The sequence below is a fragment of the Trachypithecus francoisi genome, unplaced genomic scaffold (genome assembly GCF_009764315.1).
Source record: "Trachypithecus francoisi isolate TF-2019V2 unplaced genomic scaffold, Tfra_2.0 Lachesis_group12, whole genome shotgun sequence".
Classification (NCBI taxonomy): domain Eukaryota; kingdom Metazoa; phylum Chordata; class Mammalia; order Primates; family Cercopithecidae; genus Trachypithecus; species Trachypithecus francoisi.
In genome coordinates this window covers 11,684,183-11,701,522 of record NW_022681457.1, presented here as the reverse complement: position 1 = coordinate 11,701,522, position 17,340 = coordinate 11,684,183, and the positions used below count along the sequence as shown (strand labels likewise).

Here is a 17,340-nt window from a genome sequence, read left to right as displayed (position 1 = left end):
GACCTCATGATCTGCCTGCCTCAGCCTCCCAAAGTGCCGGGATTACAGGCGTGAGCCACCACGCCCAGCCCAGATTTTTTATATCATTTGTTTTTGGTAATTTGTGTTTGTGTTTTCTGGGGATTTTGTCCATTTTATCTAAACTTTCAATTTTATTGGCATAAACTTTCTCCAATGATCACCTTATTGTAATTTTGTTACCTGCAAGATCTGCTGTGATGCTCTCTTCTTCCTTCCAAATATTGGCAGGTTGTTTCTCCTCTATTTTTTCTTATCAGTAATGCTAGAGGATTAGTGTTGTTCTGGCATTTTTTTTTTTTTTTTTTTTGAGACTTGCTCAGTTACCCAGGCTGGATGCAGTGGCACAATCACGGCTCACTGCAGCCTCCACCTCCCCAGCTCAAATAATCCTCCCGCCTCAGCCTCCCAGGTAGCTGGGACCACAGGTGCTGCCACCCTGCCCGGCTCTACCTATTTTAAAGCGCTCATCTCCACCATCTGGATCACTTAGTGGCTTGCTGCTATTTTCTGGTTTTCCTTCCCTTGGTTTTCCGGCCCTCAGTCCTGTCACCCAGGACTTAACCTGGTAATTTCCAGGTGGGGGAAGAGAGGACTCACAGTCCACAGAAGCAGCAGCTGGGATAAAAATATCTCCCACTCACATCTCAGTATGTTGAGTCTCCTTGATGCCCATGGGCAGCGTAAAAGGGGCAGGTGACTGGCAGACTTTGGATGCCCTTCAGGAAGGCAGCCTCTCAGGTACCAAAGCCCCTGGCCTTGATTACCTGAAATCTTCTCTTCTAAGGCTTTTATCACAGCCCAGACGGAAGGGACACATTGTCCTATAGATGAGGAACCGCACGGCCCCGTGCACTTACCTTCATCCTTGCACTCACTTGTTTCTTCTAAAAATGAAGAGGAGGAGGAGAAAAAGGAGGAAGAGGAAAGGAAGAAAGGGAGGGAAGGAGGAAGAGAAAGAGGAGGAGAAAAGAAAAGAAAAGAAAAGAAATCATCAGGTGAATTATGAAGTGGATGGAGACCAAACTCTAAATAGCGCTTCCAGGTGCCTCGAATGAGGAGAGAAGAGAATAAAGTTAGTCTCCTTGTGTCCCTGGATCCCAGGGCCTCTCATGCCTCAGGGCCTTTGCATATACTGTTCTCTCTTCCTGGAATGCCTTTCCTCCAGTTATCTCTGGCTCACCTGCTCTTCTTCTTCAAGCCTTTGCTCAAATGTCATGTTCCCTGATCGCCCTTTAAAAACTTTTTTTTTTTTTTTTTCTGAGACAGAATTTTGGTCTTGTCTCCCAGGCCGGAGTACAATGGCACGATCTCGGCTCCCGAGTAACTGGGATTACAGGTGCACACCACCATGCCCAGCTATTTTTTTCTATTTTTACAAAATTCGTTTCAAAATAATTGTTTGTATTTTAGTAGAGACGGAGTTTCACCATGTTGGCCAGGCTGGTCTCGAACTTCTGACCTCAGGTGATCCACCCACCTCGGCTTCCCAAAGTGCTGGGATTACAGGCATGAGCCACCACGCCTGGCCAAAAAACTTAACTTTCCCGCACTGCGTTTCCATCTCCACTACTCTGTTGTCTCCATAGGACATAATAGCATCCAGCAGACCTGTAACTACTGCTCTTTGTTTTTCTCCTCTGATTGGAATACACATTCCACTTGGTCACAGACGTCTATCTGTTTTATCGTCTGCTGCATCTCTAACACCTAGAATACGATTTTGTACAGGAGAGCTAACATCGGTTAATATCTGTTGGACAAATAAAAACAAATTAAACATTTATGATGCAGATGATGATGGGGATGAAGAGTGTAAGGTCTGATGATATTTAAGTCCCCTCTCCCCCTGCCGCCACCATAGAAAAAGCCAGTACTTCTATATCTCTGTGCACAGGAGTGAACATAAAATAGCACAGTCACCAGACTTACCATGCAGTACTTGGAGGCTCAGCAAGCCTAAGAAAGATAGGGGCATACAACGTGAGTCAAAAGGGACAGCGTGATAAACACTTCCAGACCAGCAGGTGCAGCAGGCTCGCCCCAAGCCGCTCCTCCTCCGAGAAGCCCTGCTGGATTGCCTGCATGGTCCCCTTCACACTGTCCCCACTGCCACCTCCCTCCCGTGCCACACGGATTCCTGTTGTAATTTCACTGCCTGTTCCTTGTCCATCTCCCCACCTCCCTTAGACTGTGAGTTGATGTGAGGCTATGAGCTCATCAGATCTATCTTTCAGCTTTCCACCACCCTGCCCAGCCCTGAAAAGCATTCTTCCCACACCAGCTTCCCCCAGAGTCCCGGGCAAGCATGGAGTGAGGTGTTACCTAGGATCTCTGATGTCCATCCAGAAGGAGGTGGGGTCCAGAAGGCAAGACAGGTCAGGGGAGCAGACAGGCCCAGAGCATGGAGTTCCAAGGAGCCATGGAAGAGGAGGCCACATGTAAGGAAAGATCACAACATCAGAAGACAGAGCGATGGGAACACAGGAGAGCGGAGCCCTGGGTGGGTCGTGCTGAGTAGTCAGGACACGGAGCAGTGAACAGGGCGGACAGTCAGAGGCTGCATGGTGTGGGTTGGAGGGGCGTGTGGTGACTTGCAGGATTTGCACAGCAGCAAGGTGAGGCTGGGAAGGAAGCCGCCCTGCCATTCCCAGCTCTTCCATTTGTTTTTGGTTTTTGTTTTTTTGTTTTTCAGACGGAGTCTCGCTCCGACGCCCAGGCTGGAGTGCAGTGGCACAATCTCAGCTCACTGCAACCTCTGCCTCCGGGGTTCAGGCGATTCTCCTGCCTCAGCCTCCTGAGTAGCTGGGACCACAGGTGCCCGCAACCACACCCAGCTAATTTTTGTATTTTTAGTAGAGACGGAGGTTTCACCATGTTGGCCAGGCTGGTCTAGAACTCCTGACCTCAGGTGATCCGCCCGCTCGGCCTCCCAAAGGCTGGGATGACAGGCGTGAGCCGCCGCGCCCGGCCTGTTTTCCGTACATTTTGTGTCGCTCTGACGTGGGCACCTACATACTTATCCGAGGGTGGCACATTCCATCGCGCCACCCGCCACCCGTTGTTGTTTTCTGAACCTTTTTTTAAATAACAACTTGACTGGTATATTCATATAATTTACATAACTTACGATTCACCCATCAAGTGTACAAGACAGTATTTCTTAGTCCATTCACAAAGCTGTGCGTCCATCACCACAATCAATTTTAGAACAATTTTCATCGCCCAAAAAAGAAACCATGTCCCCGTTGGCCACTGCCTCCAAACCCAGTGCCCCTGAGCAGTCACTCCCCATCCCTCTGGGCACATCCCCCGCTCTCCTGTGGCCCTAGGCAACCGCTAAACTGCTTTCCCTGTCTGTGGACTTGCCTGCTGTGGACATCTCGTAGGGATGGAGTCACACCCTGTGTGCTTTGCGTGGAGCTTCTTTCACTGAGCACTGTGTTTTCAAGGCTCATTTATGTTGTATCCTGTGTCAGCACTTCCTCTGTGGCTGAATGACATTCCGTTGTATGAATAGACACATTTTATTTACCCATTCATTGGTGGGTGGACATCCTGACACCTGCTTTTGTAGATAAAGTTTTATTGGAACAGAGCCATGCCCATTCACAATGGTGCTGTCTACTGCTTTTGTAAATAAAGTTTTATTGGAACACAGCCATGCCCGTTCACTGTGTGTTGTCCACACAGTGGACACACTTTCAGGCCACAAAGGCAGCATTGAGTAAGTGAGTGGCAGCAGAGACCACCTGGCTCTCAAAGCCTAAGATATTTAGTATTTGGTGCTTTAAAGAAAAAAGAAAAAAAGATGCTGATTGATCCCTGATTTATATCATTGAATTCTCAAGCAAAAAATCTTATCTCCATCAATCAGGTAGGAAGATAGAATCTAAGGGAGTTTGGGTAAGTTACACCCACATTATAGATGATGGGAGTAGAGTTCCCACCCAGGCCCGTTTGCCTTAAAACTCAGGCTGTCTCCACTGAACCACTTGCATCCTGGATTAATGTGAGGGTCTGAGAGAAAGAACCCACGAGAATCGCCCAGCACAGAGCTTGGCACCAGGTGGGCCCTTAGGCAGGCGTTTGGGATTTTCTTGCTGGGTTTGGGTTTTGCTTGTTCCTGGAGCAGGGCTGGGTCTGCCTTCAGTCTGCGAGGTGCTGTCAGTGCAGCATGAGGACGGAGGCTGGAGAAGAACCCGGGAAAAGGGGCAAAAGGAGCAGGGCAGAGGGGCCTCCTGCAGACACGGGAGTGTTCAGAACAAACGTAAATGAGGTGGTCCTCACAGCCCCTTGCTGAGCTCTTATCCCGTGCCAGACATTCTATTCAGCGGGCGTTTCTCAACCTCCAGACGAGTGACATTTGGGGCTGGGTAGTTTGTTTGTTGTGGGGTGGGGTGTCCTATGCATTGTAGGATGTTTAGCAACATCTTGAGACTTCCCCCATTAGATACCATTAGCCTCCCCACCACCTCCCTGAGTCCTGACAACCAAAAATATCTCTAGGCATTGCCAGGTGTCCCCTGAGGGGCAAAATCTCCCCAGTTGGGAATCATCCTGCCAAGTGCACGATCCTGTTTACTCCTCACAACCGTATGAGGCTGGAACTATTAGGTGCATTGTACAGACCGGGGGGCTGAGCCTCTCGGACTGAGGGTCCAAAGCCCACAGAACTAGGAGGTGGTGCCGTCAGGACCGGCGCCCACAGTGCACACTCTCTGCCAGTTCCTCTTTCCCTTTCTTAGCATAATTTTATGTTCCTTACAATATATACACCGTACAATTATAATGATAATACTTCCAGTGTAGGGATGAGGCAGGGACCTCGTTAGTCTGAGCCGTTTTCAACACTTTCGAGTTTGCATTGTTTAATAGCACCGTTTGGGGATCCAGTCTGGGCTTATGTTATTCTCTGCACCTGACTGACTGTGTGACCATGAGCAAGCAACTCTCCCTGTCTTACCACAGTGTTCTCAGTTGTAAAACAAGGACGATGACTTGGGGACTATCGTGAGTCAAGCACTTTCAACCATGCCTGGTACCCAGAATGTGCTCGTGAGCTGCAGGGTACCATTTTTCAATTTGTTTCTTCGTATCAGGATGTCTTGGGTTTCATTGAGGCTCAAGCTGCGTAGAAGTGGGGTTTGGTGGTGGGTGCGGGGCATGGACAGGATGGTGTCTCAGCACTGGGGTTCAGATGGCTTTGAATATGGACCAAAAGAGTGTGTCCTCAGCCAAAAGGTAGAATCAACCCAAAAGTCTATGAGTGGATGACTGGATTAAAAAATGCAGTCTATCCATGCAATGGAGTATTACTCAGCCGTGAAAAGGAATGGAGCACTGTCACAGGCCACCATGTGGCTGAACCTTGAGGACACTGTGCTGAGTGATGAAACCAGACACCAAAGACCACACCGTGTACGAGTCCACTTCAGTGAGGTACCTAGAATCCTCAAACTTGCAGGGACAGAAAGTGAAATGGTGGTTGCCAGGGCTGAGGTCAGAAGGAGAATGGGGAGTGACTGTTTAATGGGTATTTATTTTGGTGGGGCAGTGATTATAAAGTTCTGGAGTCAGTGGCGATGGTTGCACACCATCGTGAGTGCACCAAGTGCCACCAAATCGCACACTTCAAAGTGGTTAAGGTGGGTGCAGTGGCTCATGCCTATAATCCCAATGGTTTGGGAGGCTGAGGTAGGAGGATTGCTTGAGGCCAGGAGTTGAAGACCAGCCTGGGCAACAAAGCAAAACAAAAAAGGAAAAAAAGAAAAAAGTAAAACAAAGTAAAAACAAACAAAAACAAAACAAAAATAATTAGCTAGGTGTGGTGACACACACCTGTAGTCCCAGCTCCTCAGTAGGCTAAAGAAGAAGGATCGCTTGAGCCCAGGAGGTCTGCACCACTGCACTCCAGCCTGGACAACAGGGCGAGATCCTGTCTCTAAAAAATGAAAACAAATTACAATAGTAAATTTCATGTTTTGTGTATTTTACTACTATTTCAAGACTGTTTTAAAAATGTGTGTTACCCACATGCGGCAAACTGTGCCTTTTTCAGGGAGCAGCGTGATGAAATGGTCAGAGATGTTCTTGGGGAAACTGAGTCTCAGCCACACAGCAGTGGGAGGCAGCACAGCACCATGGTTAAGCTGCTGAGTCACTCAACCCAGGATCCATAACCCGCCGTCACCGCTGGGCTGCCCAGCCTTGACCTCATTACCTAACGTTTGTCCCTCAGTCAGGTGCAGATGAGTAACACTTGCCTTGTGAAGAAGTTGCGGGGAGTAACTACACATAACACATTGAAAAGTGCTGCTCTGGTGCCTCGCCCCTGGCACCTAGAAAACTCTTTGTAAATTTTCATCACCGTCGTCACCATCAGCATCATGGCATTCATTACATGAATGCCTGATTTGAGGAGGGATTGGTTGCCGTGAGACGCCTCATCTATTTGAAGGTGATGGTAATATTAGCTATTTTTTCCCAGTCCTTGAGTTTAAAAAAAAGAAAAAACAGATGGTCAACAGCTGAGAGATGATCTATGGCTAAGAGTGGACCTCCCTTGGCAGAGATGAGAACAGGAGCAAAACAGAAGGGGTCAAATGTGAAACAAGACTCTTACGTTTCAGTACTGTTGAGATGAGATGCCAGGAGCGGAAGACCCAGTGGGCATTGTTGGGCAGCAGTGGAAGCACCGAGAGGAGAGGAAAAGAAAGGAGTTAATGATGCCTCCTTCCTAGCTCCTCCCACCCTGTGGTTCTCAGAACAGACCTTCCCAAAAAAGAGAAATAAAGTGTCTTCCAGATTCAGTGGGATAGGCTGGGGCCCAGAATGGGTGACTCGAGATGCTCCTTTGAGACTTTACTCCTTTAGAGACGCGTTAATCCAGGTGGACAGAAGCCCCAGGTATTCCGTTTCCATGGGGATTCGTCTTCCAGAGATTAGGAGGAAACTAGAGCATCCCTTTGCGTCTCCGGGGTTCTCTCTCATCTCCCCCCGAGGGTCAGGAGGGAGAGAGCCTGAGGAAGGAGCAAGGTGCCCCTCTTCGGTTCTCTTCTCAATGGCCCTCCCAACAAATACGTGCAACTCAATGCTTTCTTGTCTCCTGTGAGCTTGGGGATGTGATATGCCAAGGGCTCACATACTTAGTCCTGCATGTAGCCCAGACCCACCGCACCCCAGACCCCCTCGCGGCTCTCCACACCATCTGGGGCTTGCAGCCCACCCTGAAACTCTGTCAGAGAGGGGGGCGCAGAGTGTTCTGCCTTGAGAAGAACTATCCAAAGATTCCCTTCTTTTCCTTGTTGTCTCTTCTTCCCAGCATCTGAAAACTTCCAAGTGACCCATAGGAAAGGAAAAATAACTTACTTTTTACTGGAGGAAGGAGCAGAACCATCATTCAGGGAGTCAGGATGGAGGAGAGTGAGCAAGAGAATAGAATCAGCAGTACAGGACATTCAAGTATTCCTCCATTCAAAATTGTAAAACTATTTTAAACTGTTTACATATTTATATTTAATAGAGAAGGGAAGCTAGCTTACAAGAGACAGTTACTAAAATTTAGGAATTGTACAATGCAGCTGTCAGACCCTTAGCCTCCTGAAGTCAGGCATGGTCAGAGTATTTACACGGTGGGAAGTGGCCGTCGCTACAAACCGGGGCCCCCTTTTCCACTCTCCCCTTGCAGAGGTAGTTGTTAGACATTTACCAGCACAATATAGCTTAGATTCTTTGGCAGAATGTGTTCTGATGATGCTCCTGATGCCAGGCCAGTGGCTAAACACTGCGGCCTGGACCTACCCTTCCCCGGCATTTTCTTTTTTCTTTTTTTTTTTTCTTTTTTGAGATGGAGTCTCTCTCTGCCACCCAGGCTGGAGTGCAGTGGCCGGATCTCGGCTCACTGCAAGCTCCGCCTCCCGGGTTCACGCCATTCTCCTGCCTCAGCCTCCCCAGTAGCTGGGACTACAGGCGCCCGCCACCTCGCCCGGCTCGCCATTCTCCTGCCTCAGCCTCCCCAGTAGCTGGGACTACAGGCGCCCGCCACCTCGCCCGGCTAGTTTTTTATATTTGTAGTAGAGACGGGGTTTCACCATGTTAGCCAGGATGGTCTCAATCTCCTGACCTCGTGATCTGCCCACCTCGGCCTCCCAAAGTGCTGGGATTACAGGTGTGAGCCACTGCGCCCAGCCCCCCGGCCCCCCGGCATTTTCTTAAAGGAGTTTGAAGGCCCAGCAGGGGTTATGAGAATCTAATTTCAGAGATAAAAACTGTCACAGTACTTACTTTCTTCTTCTGTCCTGTCTGGAGGCGAGAATGTAGGCAGCCCAGGTTGCAGTGGAGGGGCAGAGCAGAGAGAAATCAGCGTTAAGACACGAGTCCCAGACACCAGCAACCAGACTGAGCATCCCTGACCAGTCAGAGGAGGGTAGAGGTGGAAATGCTACTGGAGACGGGGTAACCCAACTCACTCATTTTACGGGTGAAGACACAGACTCAAGCACTCAGTCACGCCTTCTAACAAATGTTTATGAGGCATCTCCTGTGTGCTGGGCATCGCGCAAGGTATGGAGGGTGCAGTGGAAAGCAACGTAGGCCAGACCCAGATGCTCAGGGAGCTCAGACTAGCCAGAGAGAAGCAGGAGCAAAGGCATCAAAAGTGGGATTTGGGTGGGACGAGTGTTCTGGGTAGACCTGCTGGGTTCCGTGGGAACCTCTAAGGGGGCGATGGTTGCTGACCTTGCGGGGACACCAGGGGAGGCGTCTTGAGGGAAGTGATGTTGTGTCTGAGACCTGGAAGATGAGCAAGGGTTAGCTGGGTGAAGAAATGTGGAAGAGGAGGAAGGAAAGCGTCGCAGACAGGGGGAACAATGTGGGCGTCTTCCTGGGCGGGATGGAGCCTGCAGCGGCAGGGGGCTTGAAGGAGCCCACCTCAGGGGCATGATGGTAGGGGATCATGGCACGAGACGTGGCTGGAGAGTATCTGGAGCTCAGTGACGCTGAGCCCTGTGAGTCAACCAAAGGGCCTCAGCCTTCATCCTAAGAACAGCAGACACCATGGACCCATTTGGGCCCGTGCTGCATTCTTGGCTCTGCCACACCAGCCTCGTGACCATCAGCAACTCACTCCATCTCCTCGTGCCTCAGTCTCCTCATCAGAAAAGTGGAATCATAAATAAGAGACCCACCCTCCTGGTTTGCCCAGAACCGAAGGGGTTCCCAGGATGCGAGAGTTTCAGAGCTAACATTGGAAGTGTCCTGGGACGAGCTGGTCGCTTTTGTGGCATTTACACCTCTCAGAGGGGTTATAAGGAGGAAAAGAATCCAGGCAAAGGGATACTTGGAAAGTCACTGGCTGATTTAAGGTGCTGAATGAATCTACTGTTAGAAGCCACCTTGCCTCTGATGCTCTGCTTGCTTCTGGGCCTCAGTTTCCCCACCTGTTTAGTGACTCAGATGATTTCCAGCCCCGTGAGTCTGTGACTCCCGCCACATCCGCCTCGACTCCCCGCCGCCATTACCCCTGTCAGTGGCTACATGCGATGGGTGCCTGGTTTGTGGCATGCACTTCGCATGTGCAGTAAGAACAGTTTGCATTTTATAAAGTCCGGCTGCATTCCAAGGAGGAAGCTTCTGGTGCACAGTGGGCTGATACTTATGGACTAGATGGATTTTGGGGGACGGGAGTGAGGGAGAACTGAATTATTGAGCTTGTTAAAAGGAGACTGTGCAGCTCCGCAGGCGATGTGGGAGGGAGGAGAGGCGGGAAGAGAAGCAAAGGAGAGGTGAGCAGAGTTGGTAAGGCGAGGAACCATGCACTTGAGGCTGGACCGTTCCTGACACTGTCATCTTCATCAAAACCCAGTCGTTATAGATTTCCGTAAGATTTTTCCCACAGCACATTTCTTGGGGGAACCCATGGAGGAGAGTTCTACCTCCAGGTTGATGGGAAAGCAGAGAAAGTGCATGGTTGTTCAGCCACCTAAGAGGGACAGAACCCAGAAACCGTCATCACAAGAGTGACAGAAACCACAAGGAAGACTTTGGGCTCCAGAATCCATGGAGTGGTGGGGGTGGGAGGGACTCAAATCCACTTTCACCAGCTCCCTAATATCCGCGTGTTTCTGACGTGTTATCATCCCACAACCACACTGTGCAGTGCGTGCTGCAAATCCTGGTGTACCGGGAAGAAAACAGACTTGTCCTGGGTGGCGTGTGCTGGTAAATAGTGGAGCCAGGTGGAAATTCCAGATAGGGATGTATTGGGAAGCCCCACTAGCATCCGCTCTGCCGGGCATCTCTAGCAGTGAGAGATGAGTGCTTGGTGATGCCGAGGAGATCTCAGGTGGACACAGGAATTCAGCTTGAACTCCTTGGGTACCATATGGTGAGAAAGTTTTTCTCCTTCCAATTCTCTTTGAACCAGAGAGAAATTCTCAAAATGGCACTAACTCATCTTTAACTTGTAACACTTGCTAGTCTTTTTTTTTTTTTTTTAACATTTTTAAAATTATTTATTTATTTATTTATTTATTTTGAGACAGAGTCTCACTCTGTTGCCCAGGCTGGAGTGCAGTGGTTCGATCTCAGCTCACTGCAAGCTCCGCCTCCCAGGTTCACGCCATTCTCCTGCCTCAGCCTCCCTAGTAGCTGGGACTGCAGGCGCCACCACCTCGCCCAGCTAATTTTTTGTATTTTTAGTAGAGACGGGGTTTCACCGTGTTAGCCAGGATGGTCTCGATCTCCTGACCTTGTGATCCGCCCACCGCCCGCCTCGGCCTCCCAAAGTGCTGGGGTGACAGGCGTGAGCCACCGCGCCCGGCCGCTAGTCTTTATTTCCACCCAACAGCGAGAACAACCTTCGCACAAAGAGCCTTGGCAGAAAAACAGTGTCTAGTTATAATTTGATCACGTTTTGTTTTCACCATATTTATCTTCACGGTTGTCTCCTCCTTACGACACATAGTAACACTGGCTGACCACTGAAGCGGCCTCAAGGGTCCTTTTCAAGTTTATTTACTTAAGGAAAAAGCTTTGCGTCCATGTAAAGAATGATAGATGTGGGGGTTCTGGCAATGCATAGATGCAGCTAGAACTCCTATTGGGGTTCAGTCCAACTGTGAAAAAATATATGGGGGGGCAATTTTTTTTTGGCCACCACATTATCAAAAATAAAAAGTCAAGGCCAGACGCGGTGACTCACGCCTGTAATCTCAGCACTTTAGGAGGCCGAGGCAGGTGGATCACAAGGTCAGGAGTTGGAGACCAGCCTGACCAACATGGTGAAATCCCATCCTTACTAATAATACAAAAATTAACCAGGTGTGGTGGCAGTTGCTTGTAGTCCCAGCTACTCAGGAGGCTGAGGTAGGAGAATCGCGTGAACCCAGGAGGCAGAGGTTGCAGTGAGCCGAGATTGCACCGCTGCACTCCAGCCTGGGCAGCAGAGCGAGACTCCGTCTCTAAATAAATAAATAAATAGTTAGATAATATCCCATGCTGCTGAAGATGTGGGGAAACAAGCAGCCCTACAGGCTGTAAATCTGGACAGTTGAACATCTGTCCAGATTTAAAAGGCAGATACCCTTTGACCCAGCCGTTTCCCTTTTAGGAACTTAACAGATAGGAATTTGCAAAAATAAAAAAAGCAATGACTGGATAAGGATTTCCATTATAGCGCTGTTTATAATAACATCAAAATAAAACAAAACTGGGCCGGGCGCGGTGGCTCACGCCTGTCATTCCAGCACTTTGGGAGGCTGAGGCAGGCGGATCACAAGGTCAGGAGTTCGAGACCAGCCTGGCCGACACGGTGAAACCCCGTCTCTACTAAAACTACAATACTAATACTAATACTAATAATTTAAAAATTAAAACAAAACTGGAATCAAAATATGTTAGGAATCCCAGTCAACAGGGTGAAAGGAAACTAAAAACTAAAAACATATATATTAGGAAAAAAGTAAATGTCCATGAACAAGAGGGTCATTAAATTATGGGAGTATACATGAAGCATTTTTCAAGTAGTTGAAAGAGATAAAGTTATATCACTAAAACACATAATACTTTTAACTTGAAGAGTTAAGGATGTACGTACATGTGTGTGTCTATTTCTTGGGAGAATACACGTGAGACTAGACATGGTGCTTGCTTCTAGAGAGCAGAGCTGGGAATGTGGTGAAGAGAATGATTTTGACACTCATGTTATGTTCCCTCACTATTTTCCCATGTGCATATGCTATTTCTAAAACTTAAAAAACGCCACAGCGTCATAATTATTAGGCAAAATTCTACTTGTAACCTTATATAGTAATAAAGATTTTCATTACGTCAAACTCAAACAAAACACGGGCTTGGATAATACCTGAAGGGTTCTTTAGACTCTACATAAAAGCGTGAATGACTCAATAAGCCTGCATGACCTTGCAGACAAGAGAAAAGAAAGACCAGCTTCAAAAGATAGAATCCCGACACTTACCGTCCGGTGACAGTCTGCTCATCAGACCTGAGGAAGAAGACGTAGAGTATGATGTGCGAATGCAACAGAAAGAAATATTTCTCATTAATGGATTTCCCCGAGTTCAACAGATGTAACAAACTCTCTTCTTCAGGAAGTGTGGCTATAGTACCTCAGTCCTGATGCCTCAGTATTCCCACTTAATCCCCGTTCCTACCCCTATCAGTCACAGCAAGGCCAGGCGCAGTGGCTCAGGCCTGTAATCCTAGCACTTTGGGGGCTGAGGTGGGTGGATCACCTGAGGTCAGGAGTTCAAGACCATCCTGGCCAATATGGCAAAACCCCATCTCTACTAAAAATACAAAAATTAGCCAGCCATGGTGGCAGGTGCCTGTAAGTAATCCCAGCTACTCGGGAGGCTGAGGTGGGAGAATGGCGTGAACCCAGGAGGCAGAGGCACTGCAGTCACCCAAGATTGCACCACTGCACTTCAGCCTGAGCGACAGAGTGAGACTCTGTCTCAAAAAAAAAAAAAAAAAAAAAAAAGACAGCAAGCATCACTCGTCTCTAATCTAAGTTCTGTTTACTTGTCTCTGTTTCCCACCAGACTCTGAGTTTATAAAGAGTGATCATATCAGATCCACCTCTGGGCTCCCATCGCCCAAGCATGAGTCCAGGCACAGACTAGATACTCAGAAATCCTTGCTCAAAATTTCCTGCCAGACTGCACAGTCCAAGGGCATTGGGAAGTGGCAAAGTATTTACCTACGATCCCTGATGGTAGCCCATCCAGGAAGAGTCAGTGTGGTGGCCAAGGTTACGTGCATGGTCCAGAATGTTGTCCCCAAGAGATCACAAAGATGAAGCCATAATCAGAAAACCAAAAACAAGGTCAGATGCTGGGGACTGGGAACAGATTGGGAAGTAGAATCCACAAGGGGTCATGCATGGTGAGCAGTTAGGGACAACGCTGTGAGATTATTGAAGACCCCAGTGCATTTGATGCAGGGAAGAACATCCAAAGTAGGGAAAGAGGTTGGGACAACAATCATGAACCATTGTTCATTCATGCTAGGAGCGGAAGAAAAGATGATCCTTTATTGTCTCTAGAAAGAGGAGCCAAGCTCTGTCCTTCTGTTTACCCCACACTAGCCCTCTGAGATCAGATATTGTCCCCATGTTGCTGGCGAGGACAGGTGAACCTCCAAGGAATTACGTGATTTGCAGAGACCTGTGCGGCTGGTGAGTGAAAAAGCAGGAACTCAAACTCAGATCTCTCTGACTCCTTCTAGAAGTCTCCATTTCCTCATCTACAAAACGGGAACGTTACCTGGGGCGAGGCTTCCTACCTATCAAAGAATCCCGCTAGGTTTGCTAGTGGAAAGTGCTGTATTTATGGAGCTCACAGCACCTTTCTCGGTATCACTGAAATTCATCTGGTAGTTAATGCCTAACGTTGTCGGGAATATTGATGTGGGCATTGAATGGTTGATATCCAGGCTATACGTTTTATTAAGTGGGTGGCCTCAGGATGATCAATGAACTCTCTGTGCTCTTTAAAATGGAGATATTATTTCCTGTTCGGAGCTGTGTCAATAAAGAAGGAAGATAATGCAAATTGAGTACTGAGCCTAGCTCCTGGCTCAAAGCAACATTTAGTAAAGTTAGAAATAGTAATACGAGGTAAGTAATCATAATGATGATGCTAATAGTATTGGATTCATACATAAGGGTGTGCACGTGTGTGTGGTGGGGGCAGGGACGTGGAATCAGAAAGAGGTGGTGAAGTCTGGATTTCTTGAGTTGAAACCATAACTTCATTTTGCAACCATAACTTCATTTAACCTTGCAAAGTAGGCACAGAGAAGTGAAGTGGCTTCTCTAAGATTGCCCCACCTAAGAAGGAGCAGAATTAGGCTCCACATGCAAAGCTGCCTAATGTGGGCCTTGTACCCTTTCTGCAAGTCGTCATCTCACTTCCTGACCTAGCCTTCTGCCCCTGAATCTTGCAAACTCAATGACAAAGCCATGGTCTCATTCCACCTAACTTGTTCCAGATTGCTATCTCTAGGAATTATTAAATAGGCAGCAATGATGGTGGCTTTTACTACCTGACCTCAGAAAGCAAAAGTGTCAGTCATTGTGTCTAAAAAAATATTATTATCGATGTCAGGTAGACCTGAATTGAGCTCTCAGACCCAATAGCTTTCCTTGAGCCATGTGTGGACCTTCCTGAAGCTTGGACCATGAAAGAGTGTTCAATTTCTGGGCAACTGACTTTGGCAGGGAGAGTAGTAAAAGGGTTTGTTGTTGTTCATCAAAGGAGAATTCCACACTTGGTTTCACTAGTTCCTCTATTAGAAGCTAAGCTGTGAACAGACCAGAGAAAAAACATAAGTCGAAGTTCAGCAGCATTGATCCCTTTTGGACAAAGGCAAACAGAACCCAAAGGGAAAGAGGAGGAATGAGAAGCTTACCTTTCAGCACTGTTGGCATGCAAGCAGCAGGAAGGGCAGGACCGATGGCAGCCAGTGGGAACCATGTTGCCGATGCAGGTTCAGAGAAAATATGAAAGGAATTAAGTCATCCTTGCGATCTCATTGCACCCCATAGGTCCTGAGATAGGTGAGGGAGCCAGAATGGGGAGCTGCAATTCATTCTGAGTGCATTGGACCCCTTTGGAGGCATGTTTACCCTGAAGTCAGAAACTTCAGGATTACCAGTGGCCTGGGGAATCCAGACTCTCCCTTCTCCACCTAAATTTCTAGCATAAGGAGGGCCTCCATAATAACCAAGTGTCGTCTCCAGTTCTCAGCCGGAGACTGGATGTTAATTCTGGGAAAGGAAGACGTCTTACCCACCCCGCACCATATTTTTCTCATCTAAAACCCACCAATGAATACGCACAATCTAACCCAGGTGTGCGTTCTAGAGCAAAGGCTCATAGATTGTGGTAGGTCATTGATCCTACTGAAAATCAGATCAAAGCTATTTCCCAGAACACCACACAGGTGTTCTCTTTCTCTTTCTCTCTGACAGCACACCCAGTTTTAGACCTGATGATAGAGGCTTGTCGGCTTCCTCGAAGTCCATCCAGTTGCACCCTTCCTACCCCGTGCAGTCTGAAGGTTCTGGGTGAAGAGGTCATGTTTGAATTGAGGGCCTCTGAATCTGCCCCTGGTTGAATGTGATAGTCAACAGTTTTGCCTCTCTCTTTCATTCGCTTCCTTCTCTAGGTTGAAGGGCTCCCCATTTATGCAGGGAGAAAGAGACATGACTTACAGTTGACTGGAAGGGGCAGCAGAGCCAGGAGCCGGTGAATCAACATGGAAAATGCAAGGAAGAGAGTAGAATTAATATTAACATAATCCATCTCTGTTAATTTTTACATACATTTCTTTAGTCCTTCATGGAACATTTATTTGCCTGTTGTTATATGGAGTGCGATCTTTATATGGAACACTATTTTTATGTAGTTTGTCACATCCATTTGACAAAGATCAGTACAGCGGTAGCACTGTAGTGGCACGAGTGTTGGAAACACTTCGTTAACTTTGCAGTTTCAGAAATTGGTCTTACATATATGTATTTACATAAATACATAAATGTGTATGTGTACATACGCACACACACCATGGACCCTTGAACAATACAGGTTTGAACTATATGGTTACACCTATACTTATCCACTTAGATGTGGATTTTCTTCTGCCTCTGCCACCCGAGACAGAAAGACCAACCCCTCCCCTTCCTCCTTCTGCTCAGCCTACTCATTGTGAAGATGACAAGGATGAAGACCTTGATAGTGACCCACTTCCCCTTAATGAAGGGTAAACATATTTTCTCTTTCTTAATAACATTTTCTTTTCTCTAGCATAGTATATATACTATGCTAGAATCAGCATAGTAATATATGTAACATACAAAATATGTGTTAATCTACTGTTTATGTGGTTGGTAAGTCTTCTGGTCAAAAGTAGGCTATTTGTAGTTAAGTTCTGGGGAAGTCAAAAGTGATATGTGAATTTTCAACTGCACTGGAGGTTGGTGTCCCTAACTCTCACTTTGTTCAAGAGTCAAATGTGTATGTGTAAAGGTTTGAGTGTCTCCCAAATAGCATGTGTTGGAAACTTAATCCCAAATGCAACAGTGTTGAGAGGTGGGGCCTACTGGGAGGTATTTAGGTCACAAGGGCTCAACTTTCATGAATAGATTAATGCTGTTTATAAAAGGGCTTGAAGCGTTAAGCTCTCTGTCTCTGTTTCTGTCTCTCTCTCTCTCTCTCTGTCCTTCCATCATAGGATGACACAACAAGAAGGTTCTCACAAGATGCCAACCCCTCAATCTTGGACTTCCTAGTCTCCAGAAACATGAGCCAATAAATTTCTATTCATTATAAATTATCCAGTCTCAGGTATTCTGTTATGGCAGCCCAAAACAGACTAAGACAGTAGTTATATCTGGATGGTAAATATATATCTGTTTGTAGATATAATTCTACACATTTCCATGCATAATCCTACAGATATAAATATATAGATCTACACTGATAGATATCCTATATGTCTAATTTCATGTAAGCTGAATTTTTCTTTAAAGCATTGTTTAAAAGAGCAAACTGCTGAAAACAACCTGAGTGGCCATTAGTATATGACTGGTCAAACAAATTGTGGACTTCCATACAAGAAATATTATTCAGCCAAAAACGTATAAATAGGAGGTTGAGGATGCTCCTTATGAAATGACACAGAGTCATCTTCAGGAAGTATTATTAGCTGAAAAAAGTAAGGTGCATACAGAACAGTGTGTATAATACGCTGTCTTTTTTGTAAAAATAGAAACAACAAGACTGAATATATAAATAC

The 17,340-nt window shown here is 47.1% G+C and overlaps 1 protein-coding gene and 1 long non-coding RNA gene across 2 annotated transcripts in view; one reads left to right on the top strand and one right to left on the bottom strand.

The window, feature by feature from the left end:
* EDDM13 (epididymal protein 13) overlaps nt 1-17,340 on the bottom strand; it is a 37,286-nt gene that overhangs the window by 12,674 nt on the left and 7,272 nt on the right. The window contains exons 2-4 of the mRNA XM_033223597.1: nt 2,344-2,460; nt 1,951-1,977; nt 879-905 (exon numbers count right to left, since the gene is read on the bottom strand). Of these exons, the coding sequence (XP_033079488.1) occupies nt 879-905; nt 1,951-1,977; nt 2,344-2,460 (171 nt within the window). The remainder of the gene's footprint in view (nt 1-878; nt 906-1,950; nt 1,978-2,343; nt 2,461-17,340) is intronic.
* Nucleotides 13,004-16,878, top strand: LOC117091782. The gene is made up of 2 exons (XR_004440520.1): nt 13,004-13,717; nt 16,777-16,878. It is a non-coding gene; the product is annotated as an uncharacterized LOC117091782 (long non-coding RNA).